The sequence below is a fragment of the Amphiprion ocellaris genome, chromosome 18, assembly GCF_022539595.1.
Source record: "Amphiprion ocellaris isolate individual 3 ecotype Okinawa chromosome 18, ASM2253959v1, whole genome shotgun sequence".
Taxonomy (NCBI): Eukaryota; Metazoa; Chordata; class Actinopteri; family Pomacentridae; genus Amphiprion; species Amphiprion ocellaris.
The window spans coordinates 9526504-9545504 of NC_072783.1; the positions used below are offsets into that span (position 1 = coordinate 9526504).

General features: G+C 37.7%; 2 protein-coding genes across 2 annotated transcripts in view; both read left to right on the forward strand.

Annotated features, from left to right (window-relative positions):
• Window positions 1-313: 313 nt before the first annotated feature.
• On the forward strand, window positions 314-12762 carry LOC111575960 (BTB/POZ domain-containing protein 17-like). Its single transcript, XM_055004426.1, has 3 exons — window positions 314-540; window positions 8062-8347; window positions 10250-12762. Exons 1-3 carry the CDS (start codon window positions 339-341, stop codon window positions 11322-11324), a joined length of 1563 nt encoding a protein of 520 aa, XP_054860401.1. The 5' UTR covers window positions 314-338; the 3' UTR covers window positions 11325-12762.
• An 840-nt stretch (window positions 12763-13602) lies between these two features.
• The window catches only part of map2k6 (mitogen-activated protein kinase kinase 6), a 50646-nt gene continuing 45247 nt past the window's right edge, over window positions 13603-19001 (forward strand). Inside the window, exon 1 of the mRNA XM_055004430.1 lies at window positions 13603-13963. Coding sequence (XP_054860405.1) covers window positions 13873-13963 — 91 coding nt within the window. The 5' untranslated portion in view covers window positions 13603-13872. The remainder of the gene's footprint in view (window positions 13964-19001) is intronic.

The following is a 19001-nucleotide window of genomic DNA, read 5'->3' on the forward strand; positions in this document are numbered from 1 at the left end:
CCAAATAATTTTTGCAAAACATGCTTTACCGTTTGGTAGAGGTCAATATTTCCAAAACTGGGGGGTCTGTTCATAAAAATTTAATTGATTGTTGTTATTAGTGCTCCAAGGAAATAAAAAATATAAAGAAATAATTTTTTCATTGCTTTTTTCTTGGTGAGGACATTAAAGGGATAAACCAGTGATTGGCTCCAACCAGTCAGTGTTTTTTTAACATTATAAACCAGTGATTGGATCCAACCAGTCAGTGGTTTTTTCCTCTCCAGCCTCAGCTGTCGGAGTCCCACAGCCTCCTCACCGGATCAATGGCGACACCTAAGGATAGGAAAGTCAGGATCATGGAAATAACCTCGGCCTGTTTCCACCCAGCGATCGATGGCTGCCGGCGGTCCGGATGTGGAGGAGGAGGAGAGTCTGTCCCACATTCAGAGACCTGGTGGTCCACAGAGAGGCAGCAGGACCCACATCCAGCAGACGACATGAAGCTTTGGATTCTGTTTGTGGCCGTTTGGCTTCAGCTGGAGGCTGCTGTTGCTGCAGGTGAGGAGGCTGGTTTATTAATAATAATAATAATAATAATAATAATAATAATAATAATAATAATAATAATAATAATAATAATAATAATAATAATAATAATAATAATAATAATAATAATAATAATAATAATAATAATACATTTTATTTGTAACACACTTTTCACTCGTCTAAGTTTCGAGTGCTGCAGACTAAAAGACAATTTAAACTGAGCTTAAAAACAATTCACTGATAAAAGGTACAACTTCAGGTTTTCAGGTTTAGCGCATTTAAAGCAAAACTGAAAAGAAAAAAAGGGAAAAAAATGCAAACAGGCCTAAACTGTAAAATAAATAAATAAATGGTTGCAATAAAAATTTGTGTTTGTACAAATAATAATTCTTTCTTTAAGAACATTTGAGCATGAAATTACATCAATTTTACTGAATTTAAGACAGCAAAAAATATTATTTTACAGATATTTGAAAGAAAAAAATCTTTAGGGTTTAAAATGCAAAATTAGTTTTTAATTGTTATTTAAGACAGAAAAAAATCATTAATTTACACATTGGCTGTTAAAAAAATAGAAAAGAAAAAAATGATAAAACTGTTGAATAAATAAATAAATGGCTGCAATAAAAATCTGTATTTTTACAGTATTTAGTCTCTTCATGAAAACTACATTGTTTTTACTATATTTAAATAAAATATAAAATATCATTATTTTACATATATTTGCCATTATTTAAAAAAGAAAAAAATTCAGTTTTTGTGATTTTACAGATAAAAACTAGAAATATTAGACATGTTAACTGTAAGAATAAATAAAATAAAGTAAAAAATAAATAAAAATAAGCCAAAGCTGTAAATAATGTCCATAATCAAAAATCTGTGTTTTTGCAAATAATAATTCTTTCTTTTAGAAGATTTGACCATAAAATTTTAGTGCATATAAAACAGCAAAAGTATTAGTTTACATGTTTGAAAGAAAAAATATCAATATTTAGGGATTAGAAAATCCAAAATAAGTTTTCAGTTTTTACACAGAAAAAAACATGAATTTACACATTGATTGTTAAAAAAAGAAAAAAAAAAAACAACATACCCAAACTGTTTTTAAAAAATCACCACAATAAATATCCATATAGAAAAGTACTTCTTATATATGGATAAAGCATCATCATTTTCCAGATAATTGCCATTATTAAAAATGGGGGGAAAAAAATCTGTTTTGTGAAATTATAGATAATAAGAAGAAATAAAGCAAAAAAAAAAAAAACTGGCCAAAACTGCAAATAATGTTCACATAAAAAATGCATTTATATGCATTGAAAACAGCAACAGATATCATTATTTGTGCATTTAAGGAAAAAAATATGTAATTTTACAGGTTTTCCTTATTTAGTTGAATTTCAGATAATATATTGAACACGGAGTTTAGTGCATTTGAAACAAAACTGCAAAACTAAAACTGCTTTCTTTGGAGCTACTTTCTTAGAGGGGAAAATAAACACGCCAGAAAAAGATTCAGGGTTTTGCCCTTTTTCTTGACTGACAGGAGGATAGTTTGACTTTTTTGGGGGAGAGCAGCTTAAAGTAAACTTTCTCTGCAATATATTCAAAACATCTTTAAAACCTGCACTCTTTTCTGTTAATCTGATGACATCAACGTCTTGCTCACTTGTCTGACGGTTAAATCAGATAAAGTCAGATTTCTGTATCGCTTTTAACGAGGCCTAAACCTGCCATTCATGTTGTTACATTAGAAAATAGAAACACATGAGATTCTGCTGTACTTTGCGTTGTGCTCAGTGATGTGTAGAAGGATTTTTCCACATTTTGACTTCCCAAAATCCAAACAGCACTTTTCTTATTCCCTTTGTTCTGCAACTTCACATCTACAAACTGAAACGTCCATAAAAATCAAACTTTATTGTGATAAATAATAGAATCTGTAACAGGTCAGATTAATGAAGCTCACCAAAAATTAACATAATCCAGGTTTAGACCAACAGAAGTTGAACTTTAGTTTGTTGCTTCCAGTTGTTTAGGATTATTTCCTCTGAGTTTATTAAAAACCTGCAGCATCTGATAGAAGCAGGATCCATATGAATGTCTACAAAGAGACAGAGATTCACACATTTATATACAATTTTATTAATTCATCCTAGTTCTAAATAATCCTTGATGTGGATGGATCTAACAGCATTTCTTATTCTTTTCCTGTTGGCAAAATCGATTTTCGTCACACGTAGATGGAGTTTTTGGAGTTTTCTGTTAATGTTAGTTAATGTGGAAATTAACTTTTTTATGTGTTAAATAATCACTAAAATCTTATTTGGGATTTTTTAAATGCTAAATACAGATATTTTTTCTTTCAAATATCTGTATAATAATATTTTTGCTGTTTTATAGCTGGTGAAATTGGTGTAAACTAACCTGTTTTATTATTTTACAGTTTGATTTGCTGCTATTAGTTTAGATTGAGTCTTTTGCTCTTTTGGGTGTTATTATATCTTTTAAATCGTCTACATCAGGGGTGTCAAACCATTTTAGTTCAGGGCCACATTCTCCCCAATTTGATCTCTGGTGACCAGAAAAATCACAGCATAACAACCTATAAATAACGACAACTCTTAATGTTTCTTTTGTTTCAGTGCAAAAAAGTACATTCTGAAAATGTTCACATTTAAGGAATTATCTTTCTACAAAACATTATGAACAATCTGAAATTTGTTATGAAAAATAAATTCAATTTTAACAAAATTAAGCTTCATTTTATCATTTACACATTACAACTTCCAGATCACAGAGTGTCAACAAAGAAACACAACATTTAGTCACTGGTGTCTGGAACTGAACAATATATTATTTTACTTTGTTGTCAAAACAACAGTCTGGCAAAAAAAAGACAAAAAACAAGACAAAATGTTATAAAAAATGAGATGCAAAATGACAAAAAACAGACAAATGACACAAAACAAAACAAAAAAAGACAAGAAATTACATTTAAAAAGTTACAAAGCAACAAAAAAATGCGAGACAAAAAGGAAACACAAAATGACCAAAGTCAGACAAAAAAACAAAAACAAGACAAAAACAAGATAAAATATTACAAAAATGAGACACAAAACGACAAAAGAACAAGAACAATCTAGTATTTTACTTTATGATCAAAACTTGTCATGGTCTAGAAATTATTTTAAATTTATAGTTTTACTAATTTACAATTTACAGTTAATGTCTTCTCTGTAAGTTTTACACTTTGAGGGCCAGATTGGACCCTCTGGAGGGCCGCTTTTGGCCCGTGGGCCGCATGTTGGACACTCTGTTGGTTTTTTATTTTCTCAGTTTGGTTTTGTCCAAGATGACAAACGTTTTGTTTTGTTCAGAGATATTCAGCTTTTTCTCACAAAGCAAGAAAAAAACCCCAGAAAATATTCACATTTAAGAATCAAAGAATCAGAGAAAATAAAAAGACTCAAACCAATCAGTTGTTCATCTCACTGGGATTAATTTAATTACTGGATTGATTAATCGACTAATCTGGTCTGAATCAGGCCATGAGGAACATTAAAGTGACCTTGGTTGTTACATATGTGATGCTAGGTGTCCCAGATATCGTTGTCTACATCTGGATAAAAGTTCATAAAGGAGCTTTAGAAGATAATAATCATGTCTGTCCATCTGGGTTTATTGTGTTTATTAAATGAACAGCTAAAAATGACAGTTTTAAAAGGAGAAATTAGTAGAAATACTCACAAATCTGTTAAATTTTTGGTATCGGGAGCTACAGAGCAACATGAAAATGTCATATTCTGGTTTATATAGATGCAGTTTTCTTTATAAAAGTGCAACATAAGATTCAGCCTAAATAATTTGCCTACAGTCACTAAGAAAACGTCCAGAGCTTCATTTTACACGAGAAGCTGCTTTAATCTGGTCTAAAATCCACCAAACATGCAGCCTACCGATATTTACTGGTCTCCTTCAGGTGACTCTTGTAGTCTCTAGACCAGCAGTGTCAAACATGCGGCCCACGGGCCAAAAAGGAGCCGCCAGACGGTCCAATCTGGCCCACAGGACAATTTTATAAAGTGTAAAAATTACAGACATTGACTTGTAAAACTGTAAATTTTAAATAATTTCAAGACCACGACAAGTTGTTTTGATGAAAAAGTAAAGTATTAGATTGTTCATTGTTCTTTTGTTGTTTTGTGTCTCATTTTTGTAATATTTTGTCTTGTTTTTGTTGGTTTTTGTTTTTGTCTAACTTATCGTTGGTCTCATGTTTTTGTCATTTTGTGTTTCCTTTTTGTCTCGCTTGTGTTTTTTGTCTTATTTTTGCCATTTTGTGTTTTGCTTTATTCGTTGGTTTGTGAATCGTTTTTGCTACTTGTCCATTTTTTTTTGTCGATTTGTAACTTTTTTGTCAAATTGTTTTTGTCTTCTTTTGTCTCGTTTCGTGTTTGTCTCATTTTTGTAATATTTTGTCTTGTTTTTGTTGGCTTTTTTTGGTCTAACTTATCATTTGTCTTGTGTTTTTGTCGTTTTGTGTTTCCTTTTTGTCTCACTTGTGTTTTTTGTCTTATTTTTGTCATTTTGTTTTGCTTTTTTTGTTGTTTTTTGTCTCATTTTTGTCATTTGTCCTTTTTTTGTCGCTTTTTATGTGTTTTGTCTCTTTTTTGTTTTTTGTCATTTGTCTCATTTTTGTCATTTTGTATGTCACTTTTGTAATATTTTGTTTTTTGGTAATTTTTTTGTTTGACTTTTGTCATTTTGTGTTTCCTTTTTGTCTCGCTTGTGTTGTTTATCATTTTTTTTTCTGTTTTGTTTCTTTTTTGTCATTTTTTTCTCATTGGTGTCATTTATGCAATTTTTTGTCTCAGTTTGGTCATTTGCCCATTTTTTTTGTCGGTTTGTAACTTCTTTGTCAAGTTTTTTCTCTTTTTTTGTTTTGTTTCGTGTTGTCTCATTTTTGTCATATTTTGTCTTGTTTTTGTTGTTTATTTGTCTGAGTTTTGTCATTTTGCTCATAGAGTAAAACACTATATCATTCAGTTCCAGATAGCTGTGACTAAATGTTGTGTTCTTTTGTAGACACTCTGTGATCTGGAAGTTGTAATGTGGAAATGACAAACTGAGGCTGAATGTTGTTAAAATTGAATTTATTTTTCATAACAAATTTCAGGTTGTTCATTTTTGTTTTGGAAACAGATAATTCCTTAAATGTGAAGATTTTCAAAATTTACTTTTTTGCACTAAAACAGAGGAAGCATTTGGACTAAAATGAGTTTGACACCCCTGATCTAGACTGTTTTTTCTGCAGTTTCTTTGACTTCATGTCATTCTGTTTGGGCAGGAAAGGAAGTGTCAGATATTTATGGAGAATCAGAAAGAGGAAGTTTTCTGCAGTTCCAGTAACAGAGTGGAGGAGGAGGAAGCTTTAATTAAACCTGACCCAGAATCCCTCATTACCCAGACAGCAGCTGATCAATGTCATGATCAATACCCCTCTATCTGCCCCGCTATCTGCCCCTCTATCTGCCCCAGTAAACTCTCAGGCAACTTTGATTTATTTCTCTGCAGACTTATAGTTTGTTTTCTGAGCTGCATTTTCAGGACACTGTTAAAAATGTATTTTTCAAACATTTTTAAATGTAGTCCTCTCTAAATGATTTACAGTTATTTTACAGATTTTTACAGTTTGTTAAATTACAGATAAAAACTAGAAATAACACCAAAAAAGTAGAAATTTACATGTTGACCACAGATAGTGGATGTTTTTTTTTAAAAAGGCCTAAAGACTTTGTTTTAAACAAAGCTTTTAATTAAATGTGTCCTTGAAATTTTTTTTTTTACCTGTTTGTTTTGTTTTTGGCCTTTTGTATCTTTAATGTACCACTTTGAGATTTTGCTGAAATGAAAAGTACATTACAAATAAAATCTATTATTATTATTATTATTATTATTATTATTATTATTATTATTATTATTATTATTATTATTATTATTATTATTATTATTATTATTATTATTATTATTGACCTAAAAAATCAGTCAATAAATAAATCAGACCAAAACTGCAAATAATGTCCAAATCAAAAAAAAAATTTCATTCATTTAAAACATTTGGCCATAAAATTACACTATTTTTACTGTATTTAAAGCAGCCAACAATAGTGATATTTTAGATATTCACCATTATTTCATATATAATCATGTATATTAAGGACTGAAAACAAAAATTTATTTCATTCAAACTGCTACCTTACGAATGTTCTCAGTTTTGTTAAATTACAGAAAATATCTAGTATAACCAGTGAAAAATATATTAATTTACCCGTTGGCTGTCAGAAAAAGAGGCCAAAACTCTGTATTTTTACAAATGTCTGACCATTAAATTACATTTTTTACAATAACATTCATATTTTTTTTACTGTATTTAAAAGTCAAAAATATTGATATTTTGCAAACTTAAAATAAAATCTAAATATATTAAATAGTAGAAAAAATAATGGTTATTTTACAGATCGTTTCTGCTTTGTTCAATTACAGATACTAACTAGAAATATCACCAAAAATACATAAATTAACATGTGGAATGTAACAACAACAACAACGAAAATGGCCAAAACTCTAGTGGATAGTGGTTTATTATCTAATTTGACCTTTTACGATGTTTGACTATTAAATTACACAATTTTACTGTATTTGTAGAAGCAGATAATACTGCTATGTTACAAACATTAGTCAAATTTTGAGAAAAAATCTGTACATTGAAGAAATTTCAAATATTTCAACTGTTATTTCAGATCATTCTTGTTTTGTTAAATTCTAGACATCAACTACAAATAACAGAAAAAAAAATCATTTACATGTTAATTCCAACAAGTAAAAAAAAAAGACCAAAACTATAAATAATGGCCAAATCAAGAATCTGTTTTATACAAATAGTGAAATATTTTACTGTCAAATTACACAGTTTTACTGTTTTTAACCTCACTGAACACTAAGATACAGGAAGTCCTCGCTGTAAGTCGGAAAATGTAAACAAAGCTGTTATGCGCATCACGATATCGATCAGTTCTTCATAAAAGTCATGAATACCAACAACTTTCATGCATGTATGAGTCATTTTACAAGAAGATAACAGAATATGTTGTACTGTTTTTACAACTTGAGTGTTTTATTCTATCTAATTTCACTTCCATGGAGACGGCTTTCCTTTTCATCGAAGCATCAGAAAAGTCTGACTTACGCTTGGGAGCCATAATGAAGGGCAAAAAGTTAGGGAATGTAGCACAATCCAAGGTGGTGTACAACCGACAAATGTAAACAAAGCCGTCCTATAGCGCTGTGTGACGACGTATTCATCCACTCTGCTTGCCAACTAGTTCCACATAACCAGTTCAGACGTAATGACGAAACGCTGTAGGTCGAGGACGTTGACAACACATTTTTCTGGACCTGTTGCTACCAGGTTTCCACCGGTTTTATAGATTTTTTTACAGTGTTAGTGTGTTTTTATTTTTCCTGATCCAGGCCCGTTGAAGGTGGACGGGTCTCAGGACGGCGGCGGCGACACCATCAGTCACTCCCTGATCCTGGTGCAGCGTCTGGAGGCTCTACTGGCTCAAGGCAACGGCAGCGACGTCTCTCTGAGGGTGGAAACGCCCAACGCCGACGAGGTGAAGGTGATCCAAGTCCACTCGCTGGTCCTGTCTCTGCAGAGCTCCGTGTTCGAGGAGATGCTGCTGAACCGCAACAGCAGCGTGATGGTGCTGAGAGAAAACTCAGACTGCGCCGCCGTGTTCGACCGCTTCATCAGGTGAGAAAATCTGTTGAGAAAATCAGGTTCAGGGCTGAATTCTGATGATTCTTTAGACTGATGAGTTGAGTTGTGGCGCCCTCTAGAGGTTTGATGTTTGCAGCTGCAGCTCCACATCTGGGACAAACAATCGATGCAGAGTTCAACATAAAACCAGCTGCTGGCGGCTCAATATCAGCTCCAGTGGAGTTTCAGTCAAACCCTGAGGAGCTGCAGCAGAAATCAATAACAAACTATTTTTATCTGTCGTTCTAAAGAGGCTAATCAAAAACTGATGAACTCTTCAGGGCTTCTATCGGAGCCACTGTATTCGGAAAGAGTCGCTTTGACGTTAAGACAAAATGTGTGTTTCCACCCAGGAACTTTCATTTACCAAACTTTCCTGCAGGTTAACTGAGCAGTTAATCAAAACATTACCTCAGTATATTGAACTGTGATGTGAAATCAAAGGAGTTTTCTGGTAAAATCTGTCACAACTTGTGGAGCTGCAGCTGACAAATGAGATTCTCCAGATGTAAGGAAACATCCGACTGCAGCTAAAATCACATCATCGTTTTCAAGACTGAAACTGAAATCAAACATCTTTACTTTTACTGTTGCACATTGTTCAGTCCTTACTAAACTTTGGCTTTGTGGTAAAATCTCTCAGGTAGCTTCACCTGATTACTGTCAACAACAAACTACAAACAAACCGACCTGTTTACTGCAGCAGGTTTTTAGAAAACACAGAAAACATTTCACTTTCTGAACTTCCAGAAAATCCCAACTCTGTTTCCTCAGTCTGCTCCTTAAAGCTGCACTAACTGATGTTTTATGTTAATAATCAGTTCCACAGCGGGTTTCAGCCTCTTTTAGCTCCTACTTTTGATTTCTGTTGGGTTCAGTCTCAGTTCTCTGATCATTAGCAAGCGGTGAACCGATGAAAAAACACTACAGACCACAACAGAGTGAAAAGAGGAAAGATTGTTGACAGCTAACGGCTAAAACAGACCCAACTGCCCCATAATCGGCCCTTTAAGTCTTGATGTTTCCATTGAGGTGTTGAATCCAACAGCTTTGATCGTGGCGTTAACTTCAAGTGCATCAAAACAACAACAAACAGTCGACACAGCTCCAGTTCCACGAGGAACTAGAACAATGGAGTTTTGTTATTATAGCAAATACGGAGAATTTCACTATGTTGATGGGGATGTTAGAGAAGAACAAAGACATCAAGAGGTCTGAGACATGATGCTTGTTGTCCTCTATGAGTTAAACCAATCAGCATACCAGTGTTGGAGCAGGTACTTCCTTCATCTAGTGTAACGGCCCTGAAAGAGGTTCTACAGTCGGTTCTTGCAGATGGAACTTATTCAGGTCACCTTAAAACAGCCTCAAAACAAACAGCAACTAAACCTCTGAGCTCAAAGATGCTAAAACCTGCTGCAGAGTTACAATAAACAACCTCATTCAAATGAAGCTTCTACAGAGTTGGTTCTTGTCATTGGAACTGATTCAGGTCACCTTAAAACAACCTTAAACAGCAGCCAAACCTACAAACCCAAAGATGCTGAAATCTGCTGTGGAGCTGCAGAGTTGCAAGGAACAACTGATTTAAATGATGTGATTTATTATTGATATAAACAAGGTTCTACAGTCGGTTCTTGTAGATGGAACTCATTCAGGTCACCTTAAAACAGCCTCAAATCAAACAGCAACCAAACCTCTGAGCTCAAAGATGCTAAAACCTGCTGTGAAGCTGCAGACTTACAATGAACAACCTTGTTCAAAAGATTTGATTAACTGTTGATATGAATGAGGTTCTAAAGAGTCGGTTCTTGCATCTTACATCCTGTAACTTCCTGTTGACTTTATGCTGTTCAGGAGTTGAGTTCTTGTCTTACGTTCTTGTTCTCTGTGCAGGTATCTGTACTGTGGAGAGATTTCCCTGCGTCTGGATCAGGCCATTCCTCTGCATAAACTGGCCACTAAGTACCAGGTTCTGGGCCTTCAGCAGGGCATCACTCAGTACATGACCCAGAACCTCGCCAGGGACTCCCCGTCAGGCCACGTGGCCGGCTGGTATGAATATGCCATGCAGGCCGGTGACATGACGCTGAGGGAAAGCTGCCTGCAGTTCATGGCCTGGAACCTTTCTTCGGTTCTGCAGAGCGGTGAGTGGGTCGGTATCAGCAGCCAGCTGCTCATGTCACTGCTGCAAAGGTCCGATCTCATCCTGCAGAGCGAAGCCGAGCTGTTCGCCGCCCTGGAGGCCTGGATCCTCCAGAACGAGCCGGACGGCCTGACGGCAGAGAACGCTTTGAGGGCGGTTCGTTACGCCATGATGACGCCTCGGGAGCTGTTCCGGCTGCAGACCCAGTCCTCGGTTTTGGCTCGGTACCAGGAGTCGGTACGTGACCTGCTCTACATGTCCTACCAGTTCCACTCCGCCTCGCCGCTGCAGATGGCCAAATACTTCGACGTCAACTGCAGCCTCTTCATGCCGAGAAACTACCTGTCGCCGATGTGGGGCTCACCCTGGATCATCAACAACCCAACTCGGGACGACCGCAGCACCAGCTTCCAGACGCAGCTCGGACCCAGCAGCCATGACGCCAGCAAGCGGGTCACCTGGAATGCCCTCTTCTCGCCCCGCTGGCTGCCGCTCAGCATGAGGCCCATGTACACCGAGACCGGCGCCATGCAGCCGACCCGGGTGGAGGGAGGCCGGCCACGCATCATCATCACGCCGGCCACGACCAGCGCCGACTTTGCCGGGGTGAACTTCCAGAAGACGGTGCTGGTGATGGCGCAGCAGCAGGGGAAGGTAGTGGTGAAGCACATCTACAACTTTCACCAGAGCACCGAGGAGAACGGAGACTTCCTGGCTGATGCCGACTTGTACCGCCGGACGTCCGAGTACCTGCTGGACAGCTCGCTGCTGCTCCACGTGGTGGTGAAGCCGCTGTACCAAACCCTGATCAGCACCAAGAACTGACCAGGTGGAACACGCCACATTAGCCCCCCGGCCAAAGCATACTTTGGCCGGGGGGCTAATATGGCCTGTTGCACTGGATCATATCCCATCATGGGGTCGCGGACGTGAATTCTGTGTGATGTTCGGATCATTTGTCTCGTCTCCGTGGTAACGAATAACCAGAGTTTTATTCATGACGGTGAAAAATCAAGAAATGGACAGTGGCGCCTGTTTTTCTTATTGTCAATAAATCCTGCACCAAATCTGGATTAACCCTTTGAAGGGCACTCATTGAAATACTTTGAAATTCAAGTTTCAACCATAGAGTGTTATTGGAGGACAAAAGACTTTTTAACTCGCGACATTTTTCAAAATTTGAAATTTTCATGTTCAAATTCAAGGTCAATGAAGGTTCCTAAAAAAAAAAAAAAAAAACATTCCAAGAAATGGAACCCTCAACCATAAAATATGTGAGTTTCGTCAACTAACCATGGTTAGTTTTGACGTTTCGACCACTAATATGGAAGAGGACCGAGCCGCAAGTCTGTCTTTTACCAACTTCAGAGAAAAGAGAAAGTTTGAGACATTCCAATCCTCTGGTGATTGGTCAACTGCCACGACGTAGTGTGCTGTAACGTAGAGGGATCTTCGCTGATTGGCTGGCTGAAAACCACGTGCTTCTTGACCTCACTGAGAGGCGGAAGTTACCAAATATGGTCACTTGCATGATGAAGGGCCACAGAAAATAGTCCCGAACAGATTCACTGTTTCCTCCAGCTTAATTAACTTTAGCTAAAAACTCGACAGCTCAGCTGTTTGAGCTTAGGTTTTGGATTATGGTTGGGGTTTGGGTTAAGGTTAAGGTTAGGGTTAGGCTTGGAGTCAGGGTTAGAGTTGGGGTCAGGGTTAGGGTTGGGGTTTGGTTGGAGTTAGGTTTGGGGGTTAGGTCTCTTCATGGGATTTACTGACAATAAGAAAAGTCTAGATTATCACCAGCGTTGTTCTTCTTGTTCTTTGTGCTCGAGGTTTTGTTCCTTCCACAGTTTCTTTGCTTTGTTCTCAAATATTGGTGCTATTTTGCCACATTTACACTTCAGGGGTTGCAGCTGTCTTTCATCACCCAGTGAGCGCTGATTGGAAGGTTTAATAAAAAACGGTTTTTAGTGATAATATTTAAAACATGGTCATGTAAATATGCAGTTATGTGTAATTTGCCTAAAGCCACGTTTTTCATCAATAAATCATCAAATCAAAGCTCGCTGGGCACCAAATGTTCATCCGACTGAACTTTTTACATTTATCTTGTGCTTTAATGTCATTATTTATATACAAAAGCAGATTTTCAGTGTCCACAATGTCGTAGAAACAACCGTTAGCTCATTCATTCATGTGATTGTTGTTCTTACCTGATCAATGTTAGCTGAAAATAAAAGATTTTTACTGAAGTTTAAACAATAAACTGAACTGTCGTTTGATTTTACATTTCACCCCCACACAGAAGAAGAATTTCACTTCAGTTTGGTTTCTTTGTTTATTTTGTTATATTTATTTGCCAGATATAACAAAAATAAACATTATTTCTGCTTATATTGTATTTTGTTCATATACTTTATCATTCACAGCCTTTTTTTAAAACATTTTCTTAGAAACAAAAAAAAACATATTTTTTTGGCTGTTGATAAAATTTCCTGGAGTGAAAATGTTTGACTTTGTAGAATATTTATGGAAATTAATGCATATTTGTGCACTTTTAGATCGATAAAATAGAACTTTATTGAACTCGGAGGAAATACTTAACGTAACACAACATGAGAATACATATTTGTGTGTGTTTTTTATAGTGTTTTACAGAGTTTTAGAATGTTTTAGAGTGTGTATTATTAGTGCACTTAGGGAGCGGCTCTTTAAATTTCATTATATAATGACAATAAAATTTTTCTATTCTATTTCTATTTTTATTGCTAAATGCAGTGTCCAGTAGGAAAGCAATAAGATTTAAATACATTGCTGAAAGTAAAATAGCTAAAAATAAGACTAGAATAGAAAAGTAAGAAGCAAAGCCAGCAATGGCTCTGAGGCAGCAAAATACTGAAACTGATATTTCACAACCAGATGAGGCTCATTTAAATATTTAAACATTAAATTCATAAAGTTGTAGTCATGAATAACAGTGTTGTTGTGAGGGACCAGCTGATGGGAGTTTCAGGATTTTATGTTTCCTCTAAGCAGCTTCGGCTCTCCTGTCAGGTACAAACTGCTGCACTTCATTTCCCACAATCCCCCGCGCTGCGAGCAGGAAGAACGTTTGTCTCGCAGGACTCAGTGATCCAAGTTAGGAGCTCTCAGCTGCCAGCCTTGGCCCATCATGTAAGTGCTGCGGAGGATTCTTTGCAGCGCATTTGCAGAAATTAGCGCTTCTCCCGACGCCTGCGGGGCCGTGCATCCGTCCCGGCGCTCCGTGCACGGACACGCACGCTTCGGACGCACGAAGGCTCCAAGTGCATGAAGATCGAGGCTCGTGTTTTGCATCTTTGTTGCAGCAGCGAGCCGCTGAAGCTCCAGTGCGCCGATGGAGGGAGGGAGCGAGAAAGAAGGCAAAGTCTTTTGTGCTTCCCCTCCCCCCCATCAGAGCAGAGGGGAAATGTCTCAGGCGAAGGGAGGTAAGAACACGGAGCCGAGCCGAGCCGAGCCGTGCAGGCGGAGCTGCAGTCTGCAGCGCTGCAGCTCGAGCACGGCGCCGCTCCGTTCAACTTAGCGGCTGCATTTCCTGGTTAACATGTTCCCCTTTGCACAGTTCCTGGTAAGACGATGCTGTGTGCGCGCGTGTCTGCGTACGTGCACGCACGCGCGCACTGACGCAGGGATGGTGAGCTGCAACAGTCACGAGACGGACAAGGACACTTTAGAATAAACTCTGCACGAGTTGATGCAGCTGGTCGGAGCTGCAGATCTGCATGCTGCGGTGCATGCTGGGGGGAGGAGGGGGAGGAGGGGGAGGAGGGGGAGGAGGGGGCAGCTGTCAGGTTTCAGGTTTCTCTGTTTGTTGCTGCAGATTTCTGATGGTGGGAGACAAGATGGAAATCTAAGAATAGATTCTGAGGTGCTGCTGAGTTCAGGAGCAGGAAGTCAAACTGCTGCAGCCTGATGTGCAGCTTTGACCCCTCTGTTGCCCCCCTGCAACCCTGTTGCCCCCCCTGCATGGCAGCAGCAGCTCTGTGTGTGAGTGTTTTGGTTGCAGCAGGTACCTCTGAGTGTTTGTGCTGCAGCTGATCATCTGATGAATAATGCAACCATTTATTTCTGTCCTCTACTTGAATGAGTCTCTTTGGGACTTTCCTCAGCAGAAGTCGGTTTCAGTCTCAGTTATCGCCGCAGAAAATGGATCATCGTTGGTGAATGGGTTTATGACTCCGTAGTCAGCCAAGTTGAGTTTGTTTCCGTTTGTCAGCTTCAGACTGACTCTTCAACATTTTAATGATTTTAATCAGAGTCAACTGACTAAAGTTTTTAGTCGGTGAAATGTTGGTTGGATTTTCTGTTTTCTGACTGTAAACTGGATTTATTTTGGGCTCCTCATATTTTGCTGAAGTGTATTTTTGGCATTTAAGTGGAAATGTTGTGTTTGTGTTCTCTCCATGAATGAGTCTCTGGGACTTTCCTGACAGCAGAAGTAGGTTTCTGTCGTCATTCATTGTTTGGTGCAGAAATCTGATCGTGTTCAGTTTGATGATTATCGATTTTTGACTCTTTAGAGGAAACAAAATGGAGCTTTGAGGTGAAATTACTTCTATTTGTCAACTTTAGAGCAAGTGATTAGTGCATGAAGGAACATTCCAGAGTATTTCAGTAAAGTATTAACCAATAGTCCCCTCAAGGAAGTTTGATTTTCAGCCGTTTATCAAAGCAAAGACATTGAAATGTTTGTTGGATTCGTTGCTTTTCTCAGTTTTAAATGGGATTCATTTGGGATTTTCAGTTCCTTATGTTTAGCTTCGGGTTTGCATTTTACTTTACTTTGTTTTCACGTTTCAAGGGAAAAATTGTATGTTTTTCTCCACTTTTGCTACCAGCTACTTTGCAGATCGTGAATGTACATCCAGAACAGGATTAGAAAACTTTAAACTATTACAAAATTCACATTTGGAAAGTCAAGCTCCAAAGTTTTTGAAAACTTCTAAGGTTGTTTTTGTAGCTTCATGGAACGTCTGCGTGAACTGAAACGTCACATGTTAATATGATACCTAAATGGTTCATTCAACTGTATATGTAAGGACTTTTTTATGTTAAATATTAGTTCCAGCTTCTCTAATGTGAGAATTTGTCATTTTATGTATTCATTAAGCTAAATATTCCTAGGTTTTTAAAGGCGTCATTTGTAGAATTATTGCAAAGAAATCCATAAACCGCCTCTAAATCACAGAACCTGCCTGAGAATCGTCACATTTTCTGCTTTTCTTCACTTCCACAGGGACATTTATCTGAACACTTTATCACAAACAGGAGCTGCTGAGGGAGAATTCGACACCTTTTATTAAAAATAAAAATCTGCACAATTTTAGAGTGAAAACAGAAAACAGCAGTAATCTCCTGCAGCTGACTTTCCAACTGCACATCAGTGAAGCTTCCGTTTGTTTCTGTGACTTTAAAACAGTGGATTTAAAACCCAGTGGGAGCAGCGAGTTCACAGAAGAGCAGGATTTCAGCTGTAATTATCACTGAAGGTGAGAAATTAGTCACATCTGAGCTAAAAATCAGCAAGGAGGTCGAATCAAGCAGGAGAGGTGAGTCCTGGCTGAAGAGAAGCACAGAACGTCAGTTAGATGAAATAAAATGAGAAAAAATCTCAGTTATATCAGCAGCTCGAAATTACAAACACAGATTCTTGAGTGGAAAATGAGTGTTTAGTCCAATTAAAACTAGTGAAATGTGCAAATCTGCAATCAGCATCCTTCATCCTTCTATTCTCAGATGCATCGTGAGTCTGTATCTTGGCTCCTGGATGCACTAAAAGAGGTTTTCAGCTGCACAGATTGTAATTTTGCCGTTTCATTGGAGTGGTTGTCGTTCTGCCTTCAGGCCTGCAGCAGATTTATTTGTTCTTCGAGTCGCTCAGATGATCGGCTGCATCCAGACACCAAATAATTCCTCTTTATTCCATCTTTAGTTAGAGAGAACTGAAAACGAAGGCAGCGGGTTTCCAGATTTTGCAGCTTGAGATGAGGGTGAGGAAGAGGGTGAGGAAGAGGGTGAGGAAGAGGGTGAGGATGGGAGGTGTTGCACAACCTTGCAATGGAAAGCATGCATGGATGTAAATAAAGTGATTCTGCAGGTGGTGATGCACGTTTTCACCTCAACTCTTCAATCTGAGCTGCAGAATTTTGAGCTTGGCGTTAAAATTTGGTCCATATCAACTCCATAAAATACAACCATGCCTCTAAAATCCTCCTGTCAGCGTCTCCGACTGCGGATAGTTCAGTTACTCTCCGACATTTCGCATCAGACGGTGATGCAGCAGAGTAGATCCACTCGCAGCTATTTTCTCTTCTGGCTCGAATTGTAAAACTGTTCTAATTGCACGAGAGCAGCCCAAAGGTTCTCTTAATGCTGACATTACCGGCAGTCAGCAGATTCTGAGCCTTTTTATCTGCTGCTGTTGAATAAAATAAGCCATCAGCAGCAGCAATTAGCAGCTCAGCAGTAGCTGGAAAAATGAAGAATTTCAGGAAAATGGTGACTTTTAGTATTTACATACACTACCGTTCAAAAGTTTAGGATCACCCAGACAATTTCATGTTTTCCATGAAAACTCACACTTTTATTCATGTGCTAACATAATTGCACAAGGGTTTTCTAATAATCAATGAGCCTTTCAACACCACTAGCTAACACAATGTAGCATTAGAACACAGGAGTGATGGTTGCTGGAAATGTTCCTCTGTACCTCTATGGAGATATTCCATTAAAAATCAGCTGTTTCCAGCTAGAATAGTCATTTACCACATAAACAATGTCTAGACTGGATTTATCATTCATTTAATGTTATCTTCATTGGAAAAAATGCTTTTCTTTCAAAAATAAGGACATTTCTAAGTGCGTAGGAGGAAAATAAATCCTGTTTCTGGTAGCAAAATTAAAAACCAACCTCATTAAACATCTGTGTAGCTGATTAATGTCTTTATTTAACTTCTAAAAAGTGCAAAACCTTTGAAAAATTGCACCAAAGAATTATATCAGCGTGCTCCCAAACTCAAAGATAGTCAATTTAAAATGATATTAAACAGACTAAAGCAGCAAATCATTATCCACATGAGCAGATGTTGTCGAAAACCTGCCACAGCTGTAAATATCTGTATGTTTTACAATGTTTGCATGCATGAGCACATTCTTCCATGCTGTCTGAATGGAACGTTCGATTGTGGCTGCATCGATGACTCTGGTCTGTTTGTTGACCATCATGACTGTAAAAGACACTGGGTTTTGTTTCTCTGTGGTGCATATATTAACGTTGAAACAGCCTTGTGTATCATGGTTCTCATCAGATTGCCATCAGGTTGGATTTGTTGCAGAAGTGTTGCTGTTTTTGACCTCTTTTTGGCCATTTTACTAGAAAGTGACCTCATTTTGACCTCTGAAAGGAGTGTGATGAAACTACATGATGGTAAATTGTGGAACGCAAACAGGATTTAAAGTTTTGTTCTTGATCTTAGGGTTTGGCTATGGTGTCACAGAACTAGTTTCTTAGACATGTTGTCGGTCATGTTGGAAATAAAATGTGTTTGATAGCTGTTTTGCATTTTTCAAAGATCTCTCCACGGAATCATTGATAGTATTTAATTGGACTGACAGACTTGATGTTGCGGAGGATGGAGTTTGGCTAACATAGCTAAATTTATGTTGTTTCAGCTAATGTAGCATCTGTGATTATGCTTAGGCTAAAGTAGCTGCTATCACTGTCTTGTTTCTGCTGAAGTAACTTCTAACAATTTTTTTAGGCTAAAGTAGCTAGTAGGAGCTAACGTTATCTTGGTAGGGTTATAATAGCTAATGTCTTGTTTAGGTTAAGTGGCTTCTGTTATTTTGTTTAGGTTAATGTGGAAGGTTATTAGCTTCTACTGATTTTTTGTTTTGGTTAAAGCGGGGCATAGTGGTTAATGTTGAATTATTCAGGCTAAAGAAGCTGCTAAGTTCATTTTGCTTAGGGTGAATTTATCTTGTTTAGGTAAACAAAACAGGTATGTTGACTGGTTTGAGCTAAATACCTTCTAACATTATTTAGTTTTGTTTGAAGTAGAAGCTTAGTGGCTAACCTTGGGCTAAAGAAGCTTTTTATGCTGTTGTGTTGTGCTAACTTTTCTTAGTTGATGTAACAGGCATATATGTTTATTTAAGGTCAGTAGTTTCATACGAAAGTTGACACTCATGACAGAGACGTCTTTGGTCTGACTCGGTGAGACGCCTTCACCTCCAAACCAACCAGTTTACATAAATGGAGCAAGTGAAGCTGATTTCTGGTGTCAGGTGTTTGTCAGTGTTTGAGCTCTGAGTTGACCTGACGCCGACATCCTGACACCGTTTGCTTTCTACAAGTTCGGTTCATGTCGAGGCGGGTGTGTCGGTGACGCCATGACTCCCAAAGGAGCGCCCAACAGCTGTAACCTAAAGGAGCTGCCATCTTTGGAAGTGTAGAGTATCTCACAA